The sequence below is a fragment of the Caenorhabditis remanei genome, chromosome IV (genome assembly GCF_010183535.1).
Source record: "Caenorhabditis remanei strain PX506 chromosome IV, whole genome shotgun sequence".
NCBI lineage: Eukaryota > Metazoa > Nematoda > Chromadorea > Rhabditida > Rhabditidae > Caenorhabditis > Caenorhabditis remanei.
Window position 1 is genome coordinate 22967268 of NC_071331.1, and position 14553 is coordinate 22981820.

The following is a 14553-nucleotide window of genomic DNA, read 5'->3' on the forward strand; positions in this document are numbered from 1 at the left end:
CTAGGCATGATTATACTTTTCTGAAAGCTCTCGACGCACTGAATCTGAATATCACGTTTTCCACTCCATAATATAGATAATCTTGGATCCCCTATTCTTCTTGTAGCTCAAATCGCATCTGTCTGTGTGTCTATTTGTCTTGGAAAAAAAGGCGTGGCCTCCGTACTCCATATCCTTTCACTCCTCACGTCTCCTCATTATAATAATCTTTTCATTGGGAGACGCAGACGACGAGAGGAAGAGCTGAAGGACGTGTCGAAGAGACGCTCCCCTTATACCCCCTTTCTCTTTGTACACAAATGCCAAAGATAGTGAGAAGAGACGCAGACAAGTAGAGAGCGACGAGATTCTACAGGAAAAGACATCGAGAGGAAAGGGCAACAACAACACGTTTCGCCCCGAGAGAGAAGAGACGGCCCCAGCTGGTTGTCATAAGGGGGTGACATATTCAAATTATCTGGTTGTTAGCTGAGACACGGGCGGTGCTCTATCCATTTTTCTTTATCTTTTTGATTATTCGTATTGGAGACAGGTGTGGTGTCGACTGGCATACATATCGATTAGGTTTTTCTTTTCCTCGACTATTTTTCATACTTGCAAACCGGGCCGGCCCGTAACTCCCTTCAAGCTCAATATTATGAGCTGAAAAATATACCAAAATGTAGATCTCAGCGAGTGCTATGTCCATGACCTACTACGGACCGGATGGCTATTCGTTAATGTGCCGCGGGCCGGGCTAGAATGGCTTTTTTGATCATTTTCGCGTTTTTGACACTTTTTCCCGGCCCGCGGCACATTAACGGATAGCCATCCGGCCCGGAGTCGGTCACAGACATAGAACTCGCAGAGATCTACATTTTGGTATATTTTTCAGCTCATATTATTGAGCTTGAAGGGAGTTACGGGCAGGCCCGTGTCGGCCCGTTTCGGCCCGGTTTGCACCCAAAATTTTCTTTAATTTTTTAAAATTTTTCATTGAAAATGTGACCATTAATGATGAGTTTGACTTTTTTGCAGAAAAAAATCAAAAAATTTGAACTTTGAACTTTGGCGCCAATTTACCATGCGTAACTCGCTTGAAACTCAATATTATGAGCTGAAAAATATAGCAAAATGTAGATCTCGGCGAGTGCTATGTCCATGACCTACTACGGACCGGATGGCTATTCGTTAATGTGCCGGGGGCCCTGCTAGAATGGGTTTTTTGATCATTTTTGCGTTTTTTGGAACTTTTTCCCGGCCCGCGGTACATAAACAAATTACCATCCGGTCCGTAGTAGGTCATAGACATAGAACTCGTCGAGATCTACATTTTGGTATATTTTTGAGCTCATAATTTTGAGTTTGACGCGAGTTACGAGCCGGCCCGATTCGGCCAGGTTTGCAAGTGTGCTTGTCAAGGCCTGACTTCAAAAAAAGTCCTTTTTCCCAAAATTTTGTTTAAATTTTGTCAATTTTTTATTGAAAATGTGACCATTCAAAAATTTGACTTTTTCGTCAAAAATTTGACTTTTTCGCAGAAAAAATTCAAAAATTTTGAATTTTGAACTTTGGCGCCAATTTACCCCCGTGTGGGATTAAGGTCCCAAACCGTTTTCTGGGTCAGTTTATCCCAAATTAGTCTCTCGACCATTTTTATCTTATTTTCTGCAGTTTTTAGTATTTTTTCGTCGATTTCTCACCAATTTCCGCTTTTTGGCGTAATTCAACCACGTTTTTGCCAATTTGTCTCTCTACTTGGCTTTTTTCATCAATTTCGGTCAATTTTCGCTCAATTTCGCTCATTTTTAATGCTGTTTTCCAACTGTTCTACCCTATTCTACCAATTTTTTGCAAAATATACAATGAGCTATTAGCGCCCCAGATTTTCACCATTTTTCATCTATTTTCACAAGTTTTAATTTGAATTTCAGATGACTGACGAAACTGAAGCATTAATTAGTGTTGACCACGTAAAGTACAGAAAAGCTGGAGCAGGAAAGTCACCAGTTGGGCTATTAGCTGTTTTCAGTGATCACATCGAATGGAGAGACGACGCAAGTCCAGAAGTTTTCACCTGGGAATTAACTCGCATTAAAGGTAAAATAGAATTAAAAAACATACTTGCAAACCGGGCCGAAACAATATTATGAGCTCAAATATACGAAAATGTAGATCTCAGCGAGTTCTATGTCTGTGGCCTACTACGTGCCGGATGGCTATCCGTTAATATGCCGCGGGCCGGGAAAAAGTGCAAAAAACGCGAAAATGGCCCGCGGCACATTAACGAATAGCCATCCGACCCGAAGTAGGTCTCGGACATAGCACTCGTCGAGATCTACATTTTGGTATATTTTTGAGCTCATAGTATTCCGTTTGAAGGGAGCTGGCCCGTTCTGGCCCGGTTTGTAAGTATCAAAATTATTATGTACATTTTTCTAGGTCAAAGAGTATCTCCGCCTCACAAATCGAAAGTTCAGCTGCAGTTGGTGCTGACAAATGACGAGCAAGCTATTTTTGTATTTCTCAATCCTGGATCATCAACAGAGGAACTAGTGAAAGAACGAGACGATGTTAAACACAAACTAATGCATGCTCTCATTCTGAATGGTCGTCGTGAAAAAGAGGTATGATCCATTTACCCTGCATTCGGTGTACGGTGTTCGCGAAAATCACGTGCGGAGCCGGGTACCAGAGACCCGGGTACTCGATTCGGGAGCCGAGTATTACCCGGTTCGGGTACCAAAGTTTTCAAAATTGATGGTTTTGCTCCATTTTCAACGCTTTTTTTCTCAATTTTAAAGCTTTAGGGACGCCATTTTCAAACGATCTATGTATGTGCTCGTACGTTGCAAAAATGTGATTTCAGACAGAGCAATCTTTTCGAGCCAAAAACTCATTTTTTCTAGAAATTTCCACAATATCCGATAAAAACCGAGTTTTTTGCTCCAGAAATCAGGAAAAAGTGTCAAAAACACGAAAACAACCCCCGATTTCTCCATTTTTTAACCACATGAAATGTTTGAGAGCTCATAAATCCGCTCGCAGATACATTCAGCAGGTTTTGACCGCAGAAATGGACTCCCCGTAGTCGAAAATACCTAAAACTAAATTTATAGGTCGTTTGAAAATGGCGTCCCCATGAAAATTAAAATGCAGATGTTTTTAGTGAAAATATTGAACTCTGTCTGTGTGTTCGTGTGTCCACTGTCTTCTTTTCCTATACAGTACCCCCAGCTATATCTGTCTGTAGCTAGTTTCAACCCGGTTTTTGCCATTTTTAATTCATTTTTCCCTTATTTTTCGCCGATTTTTTCTCTTACTAATCATAATTTTCCTGAACTCTTGCAGCGCCTTCGAAACCTCCCTGTTCACAATGACGACGAAGTTGAAGATTTGAATGATTATAGCTCCGAAGACTCTGTGAATGTTCCAGTGCAAACTAAGCTCAGAAACTATCGTGCTCATGTCGGAATTTTGTGAGTTTTCCTGTCTAAATGTCAAAAAATGACTTAAAAAACCTAAAAATTGATCAAAAACATCAAAATTTGAGTGTGGCCGAGTTTTTTTTTCAAATTTTAGTTTTCTAGGCCACCAGGTGGAAAACTCGGCCACGGACCATGTTCGGTGGTTTTTTCTTGTTTTTAAGTTCTAGAAACGGTGAGAATGTCGAAAACTGACTTTCTGAGCTCGGGGACTAGTTTTTCATAAATTTGGGTTTCTAGGCCACCAGGTGGAAAACTCGGCCACAAACAAATTCAGACTTTTTTCGTGAATTCCTCAGTTTTCTTATTTTAAACCACCAAAATAAGCCCTAAAGCAACTTTTTTGAGCTCTGGGAATAGTTTTCCAAAAATTAGGGTTTCTAGGCCACGGGTTGAAAAACTCGGCCACGGGCGACTTTCGGTGGTTTTTTGTTGCTTTAAGAATCTAGAAACGCTGAAAATGACAAAAACTGAGTTTTTGACCTCGGGGACTAGTTTTTTCCAAAATTTGGATTTCTAGGCCACGAGTAGGAAAACTCGGCCATCTCCCACATTTTCAGACAACACCAGGTCAACGACCGCGAGGACACACTTATCAAACGGAATTCCACAATCAAGGATTTGGAGACTAAACTGGCGGCAGCTGATCAAAAATTGATCGAGCAGTGAGTTTTTTTTTGTTGGAATTCTAGGCCACGTGTTGAAAAACTCGGCCACGGCCCACTTTAAGTGGTTTTTTTCTTGTTTTTAGACTCTAGAAACGTTAAAAACGTCAAAACCTGAGTTTTTGACCTTGGGGACTAGTTTTTATAATTTTGGATTTCTAGGCCACCAGTTTTTGGAATTCTAGGCCACCCAATAACTCATTTTTCAGAGAATTAAAGCTCCAGAAGGAGCTCGCCGAGCGGGATGCTAAAATCCGGAAGTTGGAGATCGAACTGGAGGCGACGTATATTGTTGCCAAGTTGTGAGTTTTCTAGGCCATGTGAAAAAAACTTCGGCCACCGACTTTTTGGGATCCTAGGCCACGGGTTCTTTGAATTCCTAGGCCATCAGATGAAAGCAACTTTTTGTGTTTTTAGGCCACGCGACGATCGAGACATGATGGAACTCATTAAATGCAACGCACAAATACTTAGTATCAGTGCCAAGTTGGATTTCGCGAACTCGGAAATTGACGAGCTGTGAGTTTTTTTTTTGGTTTTTCTAGGCCACCAGTTTTTGGGATTCTAGGCCACCGACACTCTTAGACTACTGTGCCAAAAATAACTTAAAACAACCGGAAAATTGCTCAAAAACATCAAAAGTTGAGTGTGGCCGAGTTTTTTTTTCAAATTTCGGATTTCTAGGCCACCAGGTGGAAAACTCGGCCATGAAGAAAATTCGACTTTTTCTTTGTTATTGTGAATTGTTTTTCACTCCAAACCATCAAAATACGTCCTAAAACAACTTTTTTACCTCGGGGACTAGTTTTCGAGAAATTTGGATTTCTAGGCCACGCGTTGGAAAACTCGGCCACGGGCCACTTTCGGTGGTTTTTTGTTGTTTTTAGGGTCTAGAAACGCTAAAAATGGCAAAAACTGACATTCTGAGCTCTGAGACTAGTTTTCGATAAATTTGGATTTCTAGGCTACCAGGTGGAAAACTCGGCCACGGACTATTTTTAGTGATTTTTACTGTTTTCACGCTTTAGGAACGCGGAAAATCTCAAAAACTGACTCTCTGAGCTTGGGGACTAGTTTTGGCAAAATTTGGATTTCTAGGCCACGTGTTGAAAAACTCGGCCACCGACCACTTTTAGTGGTTTTTTGTTGTTTTTAGGTTCTAGAAACGCTGAAAATGTCGAAAACTAACTTTCTGACCACGAGGACTAGTTTTCCATAAATTTGGATTTCTAGGCCACGAGTCGGAAAACTCAGCCAGGGACCATTTTTAGTGATTTTAAGTTATTCTTGCGACTTTTGGCATTTTTGGGCGCGTTTTGAGCTCGGGGGACTAGTTTTCAATGAATTTGGTATTCTAGGCCACGCGTTGAAAAACTCGGCCACGGCCCACTTTAAGTGGTTTATTGGTGTTTTTAGAGTCTAGAAACGCTGAAAATGTCAAAAACTGACTTTCTGAGCTCGGGGACTAGTTTTTCCATAAATTTCGGTTTCTAGGCCACCTCATCATCTCTAATTTTCAGAAAAAAGAAGTACGCCGATGTTGAAGCGGCCAATGAGAACCATCTGGACACAATTCGCATTCAGCAGTCGAGAATCGATAAATTCCAGGAGGCGTTGAAGGAGGCGGGTGCCGAATATGACGAGATGAAGGATCGGATGGTAGAGGGCGAGATGGAGTGTGAGAGGCAGATGACGGATTATGAGATAAAGATTCAGGAGCTGGAGACCACACTGGAGATTCAGAAGTTGGAGATTCAGAAGTTGGAGAAGGAGAAGATTCCAGAGCCAACTCATCTCTATATTGAGCTCGGCAAGCTTTATGTGGAGCTCCAGGAGGCGAAGAGGCCCCACGATGATCAGTTGGCTGTTAAGGACAAGGAAATCGAGTTTTTCTTGAAGCAACTCGAAGCGAAGGATTCAGAAATTCAGAATCTGAAGGACAGCGTTCAGATGAAAATGGATGGCAAGGATCATGGTTCGGAGGTGATGGAGAAGAAGGCGGCGATTCAAGATCCGGTTAGATTGGGAGTGAATTATGGAAATGGAGACCCTGATCAGGATTGGTAAACTCCGCCACTCTAAAAAACTGTTCGACGGAGCGCACTTGTATAACTTTGTGTTTTTTTTTGTTTTTTCAAATCCCATTTTCATTATCATTTGCTATCAATTCTTGATATTTCCAAATTACAAAATCGCTCTCCAAATTTTCAACTATCCACTTACATTGATTCGTTTTTTCGTGATACTGTATTATCATAATATTGATTTATATATCTGAAATAAAAAATATATCTGAATAAAAATATATAATGTACAACAAGAACTTAAAAGATGAAAGGATAGAGATGAGGTGACCTAGGAATTTGAGGTGGTGGCCGAGAATATGATGGCCTAGAATCCCAAAACTTGGTTGTCGAGGATTCTTATATGATAGCCTGGAAACTTTAACGGATACACTAGAATTTTTAGGTTTTGACATAGAAATCTCAGCTGCTAGTGGTCTACGCTACTCACATGATGGTGGCCTAGGTTTTTCTGATGATGGCCTCGAATTCCAAAAATCTGGAGGTCTAAGTATCTAAGAACTACTTCTGATTATTAGACCGCCGGGGGGAAATCCGGACACCAAGACACACAGACAGAGAATGAATCTATCCTGATTTCCCAAAGACCTCTCCACAGACACGCTACGCATCACATAGCTGCGTCGCGGTTTGATCGGCTCATATTTTCATTTTTGTTTTTCTCCGCTCTATTTATGCAGTCTTACCTCCAGTCCTTCTTCTGAAGATGACGTGTCTCTATTTGAAGAGTCTCGCTGTCTGGGAGGAGTGCCATGAATAGATTTGACGGATTTGATGTGATCCCACTCTCTGATGGATTCTTAAGCTCCGTCCTTTTCTCTATACCCCGATATCACCTGCAACCCATTTTAGCTGTTTTTCCCAATTCTCATATCCTCAGGCGGCCCAGTATAGAATTTTCCAAGGTCCGACGGTTCCAGATGGCTAAAGGCCTCTGGGGCACACCGTCCATTTTTCGAAATTATTGATCATCACCCAATTATGCCACTGTCACCTACACACATCCCTATAGGTCTGTGGGAAGGTTGACTAGGCCTAACGTCAGCAAACAGAGCCGAGTAGGCCAGCCCCGCCCCCATAATCCACGTCATCTACACACATAGAGACCCTTCCTCTCGGGAGTGACCGAGTAGTACGACGCTCCGACATTCCGCGTACGCTACGCAGTTCGCGCGCAAACCCACATAGAGACGTTTCCTCTTTCCTTCCTCCTCTACCTCACTCTTCCTCATAAGACACCTATCGGGTGGTCGCTCTTCTTATTTCGCATTTCTCCTTGTCCTTCTCCTTACTCAAAAATCAATAACCGTTTTTCAGATTCCGATTGTATTACGATGGATCCTTCCAAGATTCTCGGTTTCCTACAGAATCCACTTGTTCAACTTCAAGACGAGTGTGCGAGACACAATGCGACGTAAGTTATTTCGACAGAATTTTTAGCTCACTTATAATATCTCGTTTTTCCAGAAAGCTCCGAAATGTTGAGTTGACTGAAGATCTCGAAAACAAAATGGCAAAAATTTATGAACTCTTCGCGCAGAGGGATGACTTGATGGAGGACATCGGCGCCACCCAGACTGCCAAAATGGGTCTTGAGAAACAAAATGCTGAATTAATTGGAAAACTCGAGAAGATGAACATAGCTATGCAAGAACTCATTACGGAGAGGGATTCCTATAAGATGGAGATCCAAGCCTTCAAGGAGGTTGCTGAAAGAAATTGGAAGGAAGATTATTTGAAGAGGATTCTGGAGCTCCAGGGGCAACATGATATTGCTCTTTGCGACAAGGACCGGATGATCCACAATCAAGGCGTCCGTCTCAATTCAGAAGTGCAAAAATAAGCAGATAAGCTCAAAGTGCTTCAGGAGCAACATGCCAAGCAGATCGAAGACATGGACCTGGAACTTAAAACGCTTAAGACCCAGCAGGAGCAGCATGCCAAGGAGCTCAACGACAAAGACCTTGCCATCAAAGAACTGGAGGCCCGTCTATCTGCTGCAGAGCAGAATAGGAAGGAGGTCGTCACGGAGCCAACGCAACTCCACACTGAGCTCGGCAAGCTCTATTTGGAGCTCCAGGAGGCCAAGAAGCCACAGGAGGCTCTGATGGCTCGATTGGCTGCTAAAAACAAGGGAATCGAATATCTCACGAAACAATATGAAGCAAAGCTGGCTGCCAAGGATTCAGAAATCGAAAGATTGACGGAGATTGTTAAGGATGGAGAGGAGAAGAAAAAGATTCGGATGGAGATGGTTGCCAACCTTCGGAAGACAATATTCGCCAAGGAATCGGAAATAATGAAGAAATTCAATGCAATGAGACAGGAGGCGCCTCAAAGTCCGAAGCTTCTGAAGCCAGAGCCCTCTATTGAGTATGAGGACAGTGAGGAAGAGTGGTAAAAGGCTTTTGGATCTACCCTTGTACTTGTTCCTTATTTCTTATCATTTTCAGCTTGAAATCGCTATTTGTCACTCGTTTCTTTTCTTAGATTTCTATGGTTTGAACCTTTTTCTTGTCGTACCTTAATAAATGATTTAAATGGAACCTAACTGTTTTTAAACTCAAAAGTACATTCTGTTTTCGAAAACGCTTCTAGGGTCACCACATTCCACAGATTCCTGGGAGAACATTTTAAAAACTCAAGCGCCACAACCTGAAAATTCTGGTAGATTGAGATTCTCAGATAATGATTTTCCTAATCACACCATTGCAAAATCTATGTTCATCATACTATAAGATTGTTCAGCCACGTCAACTTGAGATTCCTTAGGACACCGTCCGAGTTGTTGGGAATTTCGACTTCCGACTTTAAGGTTTTTTCACTTCAGACTTCATCACCGGAGTTGGAATCTTACTGGCCAACATCTGAAGCCCAGTTGGTCCACGTCGCTCTAATAGAAAGTTCAGATCAGAGTTGCACCATCATCTGGTCCATCTGCCTCTAATTATCCCTCATGATGGACCGATCTTCCCTCCAGATCTTTTGTTGAATCGACAGCAAGAGATAGTGACGGAACAATAGCTAGATGGGTGCTTTGCCAGAAAGTCCTAAGACCGCAAGACTACTGTAACCTGATAGGGCAAGGACCTTTCCAAGAGGATCTTTGATTTACTAAGATAGCTTCTCTAGGTGTCTGTGTGTAGTTGGCGAGAAACAGAAGAAGTGACGTATATGTTGTCCTGTTGTATGCTGAAGACGGCTATTAGGATCTTCCCGGGGTCTAATTATCCCTATGATCGAGCGATCTTCCCTCGGGCTTGATGGCGGAAGGGGAGAGTCATAAGACCACAAGACTACTGTAACTCCTCTAGAAGCATACCCCTGCTAATAGTAAGACACCCCTAAAGTTGAAGTCACATTCATCCATTTATTCATTCAACACACAATTCAAAAACACACATTCAATAACATCACAGAAATCAGTAGAAAGTATTATTCCGTTTGTCCGTCACGACGGTTGTCAATTTTCTTTCCGTTTTCAAGCTCCGCCTTCCAATCCGCCATGAACGCTTCAAACTCCGGATCCTTCGTCATCACATTCTTATCCATCTCATCATCACGATAATATTCAAGGTCCTTCTCCAATTCGGTAACCCTCTCCTTCAACGCTTTAATCTCCTGATCATTTGCAATTATCGTCTGTTGAAAATGGCAGATGCTCTTCCGCTGGTTCTCATTTCTCTCATCTACATTCTTCACCTTCTCCGTCAATCTTTGGATTTCTGAATCCCGAGCAACTATTTTTGATATGTGTTGCTCACGGATGTTAGTAATCTCTTGGTCCTTAGCGACTAGCTTCCCTTTGTGCTGCTCCGTGAGATACCCGATTTCCTTGTCCTTAGCAGCCAACTGAGCCATGAGAGCCTCCTGTAGCTTCTTCGCTTCCTCCATATAGAGCTTACCGAGATCAATGTCATGTAGAGTGGGCTCTTTGCTTTGTGGTGTCTCAACGTGATCTCTCATTTCTGTATCTTTCACAGACACTTCCTCAAGTTGCTCCTGGAGTTCTTCTTCAGAGATTTCTTTCTTGGCAACTGCTAACTTGATCTCCAGTTGTTGAATCTCTTGATCCTTCCCGCTTAGCTTCTTGCCATGTTGCTCCTGGAGCTCCTGAATCTTCTCGGAACTTTTCTTCTGGACAGCCGATAACTCGAGTTCCAATGTCCGCATTTTCAGTTCCTGTTGCTCCTGGAGCTCCAGAATCTTCAAGGCGCTCTCCTCTTGACTAGCCACTAGCTTGCTCTCCAGCTCTTCTTTATTTTTCTTGTAATTCCCGATAGCCGCATTTGCTTCGTTCAGGCGAGCCTCGAGTTGTCGCTTCTCATTTTCGCAGTTGATGAGACGAACACTTCTGGAAATGTGGGGAATAAATAATTTATGACACCTCGATGGAGACAAAAAAACTCACGTGTTGAGAAATACATCATGCATTTTCCAAAACCTATTCGTTAGACATTGGTAGCAGTTTTGAACGGTGCAATTCTCATTGGTAGACATGTTTGAAATGGGGATCTGGAAAAAAAGATTCAAGTTTAAAGTGGGAGAAGGAGCCTAAGAACAGGTACAGCAGCCGTCCAAGTCAGTGAAAAACAAAAAATCAATAAATGTGTCACGTCCAGCCTCGGACCCCCAAAATAAGGAAGACTGTGGACGAGAGAAGATAACATGGACTATAGGAGAGGGGGCGGGGCTGACCTAACCCGCTCTATTTGTATAGTCCCCTGGGTAAAACGTGACTAGGGAGCCAGGACCTTCCCAGGGTACCAAGAGGATCTTTGATTTACTTAGACACCGTCTCAATGTGTCTGTGTGTAGTTGGTCAGAACCAAAAGATGACGTAGATAATGGGTGTGAGGCTGACCCTGGCTCTATTTGTCTGTGTATTTTATGAGGAAGGCCTTCTGGTCTAGGCGACACTGGCATGGAGGACCTCCCTCACCCAATGACGGCTCGATCTTCCCTCTATGCCATATGATGTGTGAAAGGGGCTTTCTGGCCTAGGGGGAAGTCGACGCCAGTAGAAAATGGAAGTGTTATCATCCCTCTGCTAAGACACCCCAAAATCTCGAATTTCGTTCATCCATTTATTCATTCAACACACAATTCAAGAACAGACATTCAACAATATCACATAAATCAGTATCAATTATTATTCCGATTGTCCATCAGCCATGACCGCTTTCTCATTCATCTCATCTCCTCCCTGAATCATTTTCTGTAGATTCTGGATTTCTGAATCCTTAGCAGCCAGCTTTGCTTTGAGTTGCTCCATGAGACACTCGATTTCCTTGTCCTTAACAGCCAATCGAGCCATGAGAGCCTCCTGTGGCTTCTTTGCTTCCTGGAGCTCCATATAGAGCTTGCCGAGTTCAGTGTGCAGTTGAAAAGTTGGCTCAGAGACGACCTTCTGACTTCCTGACTCATGACGAGACTGATACAAGGCTACGGTTGGTTTGTAGACGACATTCTTCTTCTCCTGACACAAGGCTTCCTGCGCCTTGAAGACACCTTGAAGACGTCGCTCAGTCAGGAAACCTCTCTCTTCCTTCGAAACTGGTAGATAGAGCTGAGGAGCAACCTCCTTTGTCTTGTGATGAACTTGCTTCTGCAAGCCTCCCGTCAACAATGGAAGGTATCGCTCAGCCCTGATGCTCTCCTCGAGTTTTTGAATTCTCATAGAAAGTCGATTGTTCTCATTTGTGAGCTCCATAACCTTATCGACGGTTTGTAGCTCCGCAGCAGGGAAATGAGCCTTCAGTTCTTGGATGACCAGGTCCTTTTCGGCAAGCTCCTTGACATGTTGCTCCTGTTGGGTCTTCAGCGTTTGAAGTTCCAGGTTCATGCCTCCGATCTGCTTGACATGTTGCTCCTCGAGCACTTTCAGCTTATCTATAGTTTGTTGCTCAGCAGCAGATAGACGGGTCTCCAGATCTCCGATAACCAGGTTCTTGTCGTTGAGCTTCTTGGCATGTTGTTCCAGGAGTTTCATACTCTTCCTGGTGCTCTCCTCTTGGCTAGCCGCCAATTGGGTTTTAAGCGCTTGGATTTCCAGATCCTTGTCGTTCGGTTCATTGGCATGGCTGGTAGCAGGTTGCTTGCTCAAGACAACCATCTCCACAATGCGATCCCGCATAGCTTTGCTCATTTTCTCGTCGAGTTTGGCTCTTCTGAAAATATGAATAAAATAGGCGGCCTAGAATGCCAATACTCACGCTACATAATCATACCAGGCTTGCGCCTCAGCAGGATGTTTTTGTAGGATGCTGAGAATGAGACGCTCTTGAGGATTCATCTCGTGACTCGATCGGAATCTGTAAGAAGATTTTAATATTGTGAGATAGAAGGGGAAAAGGAGGAAAAATGAGGAGAGCGAGTAGAGTGAGTCACCACCCGTTAACCGTCTTGGAGACCACAATGAGGGTGACAGTAGAGGAGAGGATGACGTGGATTATGAGGGCGGAGCTAGCCTAATCCGCTCTATTTGAGCAGTCTTTCTGTCTGCATCAATCCTCCAACGACAGAAGATGACGTGGAGCTCTATTTGAAGAGTCCCCATCTGAAGGCCGTTTTCCCATTGTCATCTGTCATATCTTGATGTGTGTAAGTGACAGTGTGACATAATTGGATGTGGGTGAAAACTAGGAGCGCTCACCAACACTCTGGATAGGGACGGTTGGTCGGCGGGAGATCGTTCTGACAGTTTTTTCCCTCTCAGACAAATTCTGAACCTCCGCCCCTTTCTCTATATCCGGTTTTCGCACTATAATGTACCGATGCTCCAGTTGTTTTTCCCCTATTTTCACTTCCTCTGGCGGTCCAGAATAGCATTTTCAAGATCCCAAAGTTTCTAGAAATAAGAAGCCCTGGCACACATTCCCACTTTCCAAAAATTATCGATCCTCACCCAATTACGCCACTCACACCTACACTCATCAGGCTGTTGGAAGGTTCCCTAGGCCAAACGTCTCCGTCACTGCTCACATGGAGCCGAGTAGGTCAGCCACGTCATCTCTCTATTCGGACAGCTGGCGGTGACGACGCTCCACCATCCCGCGTACGCAAATGCAGTTCGCGCGCAATCACACATTGAGATATCTCTTCTTCCCCTCCACCACCTCAGTTATCCTCATAAGACACCGAGTGGTCACTCTTCTTATTTCACCTTTCTCCTCGTCCTCCTACCTCAATAATCAATAACCGTTTTTCAGATTCCGATTGTATTACTATGGATCCTTCCAACGTTCATATCAGTCAACTTCAAACCGAGTGTGTGAGACTCAATGAGGAAAAAGAAGCATTGAAGAAGCAACATGCTGCCACCGAGACTGCAAAACTGGGACTTGAGATCCAAAATGCTGCATTGATTGGAAAACTCGAGAAGATAAATTTGGCTGTGCAAAAACTTGTGGAGGAGAGGGATGGCTATAGAAGGCACATTCGAGTCATCTATGAGGCTGATGAGAAAAGTAGGAGGCATCATGAGAGGGAGCTCAACGACAAGGATCAGATAATTCAATCGCTTAGGACCCAATTGGCGGATAGTAAAAAGGAGAGCGCGAAGAAGGAGGAGGAGCTTCAGGAGCTTCATGCTCTGGAGAGCAGCGACAAGAGCCAGCTGATCTACAATCTAAACCGCCGCGTTTGTCTAGAAGAGCAACAATACACCGAGAAGATCACGGTGCTTCAGAAGGAACATGTCAAGCAGATTGAAGGCATGAACCTGGAACTTCAAATGCTTAAAACCCAACAGGAGCAGCATGCCAAGGAGCTCAGTGACAAGGACCTGATCATCCAAGACCTAGCGACCCGCATATCTGGTGCTGAGCAACAAACTGTTGATAAGAATATGGAGCTCACAAATGAGCTGAAGAAGAAGAATGCAGTCGTCAACATTGAGCTCGGCAAGCTCTATATGGATCTTCAGGAGGCTAAGAAGTCACAGGAGGCTCTGAAGGCTCGATTGGATGCTAAGAACAAAGGAATCGAGTATCTCACGAAGCAACATGAGGAGAAGCTGGCCGCAAAGGATTCAGAAATCCAAATATTGACAAAAATGGTTCAGGACCTTCAAGGTTCGAAGCTTACAAATCCAAAAGGAATGAATCCAAATTCTGAGTCTGGGAACTCTGATGATGATTGGATTTTCCGCAAACATTTCGGCAGAGCGGACTATCATAAACTTTTGGGAATGTCCCCGTAACTCATTTTCTTTGTATTACCCTTAAATCTGTGTTTATTTTCTTATCAATTCTTGTGTCATTTTCCAACCCCGAAAATCCCCAAATTTTCAGCTCGATATCTCTATTTTTACTTGTTTTTTTCATTCAGATTTGTGTT

General features: G+C 43.4%; 5 protein-coding genes across 5 annotated transcripts; 3 read left to right on the plus strand and 2 right to left on the minus strand.

Annotated features, from left to right (window-relative positions):
• Positions 1 to 1913: 1913 nt before the first annotated feature.
• Positions 1914 to 6196, plus strand: GCK72_015883 (uncharacterized protein; the record flags this gene model as incomplete). The annotated part of the gene is made up of 7 exons (XM_053731194.1): positions 1914 to 2079; positions 2422 to 2606; positions 3331 to 3458; positions 4025 to 4129; positions 4339 to 4431; positions 4547 to 4648; positions 5650 to 6196. The coding sequence occupies 7 exons, from the start codon at positions 1914 to 1916 to the stop codon at positions 6194 to 6196; spliced, it is 1326 nt and encodes a 441-aa protein (XP_053585966.1).
• Positions 6197 to 7547: 1351 nt separating this feature from the next.
• Positions 7548 to 9237, plus strand: GCK72_015884 (uncharacterized protein; the record flags this gene model as incomplete). The annotated part of the gene is made up of 4 exons (XM_053731195.1): positions 7548 to 7627; positions 7681 to 8026; positions 8081 to 8597; positions 9092 to 9237. 4 exons carry the CDS (start codon positions 7548 to 7550, stop codon positions 9235 to 9237), a joined length of 1089 nt encoding a protein of 362 aa, XP_053585967.1.
• A 411-nt stretch (positions 9238 to 9648) lies between these two features.
• Positions 9649 to 10713, minus strand: GCK72_015885 (uncharacterized protein; the record flags this gene model as incomplete). Its single annotated transcript, XM_053731196.1, has 2 exons — positions 9649 to 10567; positions 10625 to 10713. The coding sequence occupies 2 exons, from the start codon at positions 10711 to 10713 to the stop codon at positions 9649 to 9651; spliced, it is 1008 nt and encodes a 335-aa protein (XP_053585968.1).
• Positions 10714 to 11365: 652 nt separating this feature from the next.
• Positions 11366 to 12508, minus strand: GCK72_015886 (uncharacterized protein; the record flags this gene model as incomplete). The annotated part of the gene is made up of 2 exons (XM_003094797.2): positions 11366 to 12383; positions 12429 to 12508. The coding sequence occupies 2 exons, from the start codon at positions 12506 to 12508 to the stop codon at positions 11366 to 11368; spliced, it is 1098 nt and encodes a 365-aa protein (XP_003094845.2).
• A 933-nt stretch (positions 12509 to 13441) lies between these two features.
• Positions 13442 to 14416, plus strand: GCK72_015887 (uncharacterized protein; the record flags this gene model as incomplete). Its single annotated transcript, XM_003094823.2, has 1 exon — positions 13442 to 14416. The coding sequence occupies one exon, from the start codon at positions 13442 to 13444 to the stop codon at positions 14414 to 14416; it is 975 nt and encodes a 324-aa protein (XP_003094871.2).
• Positions 14417 to 14553: the final 137 nt, after the last annotated feature.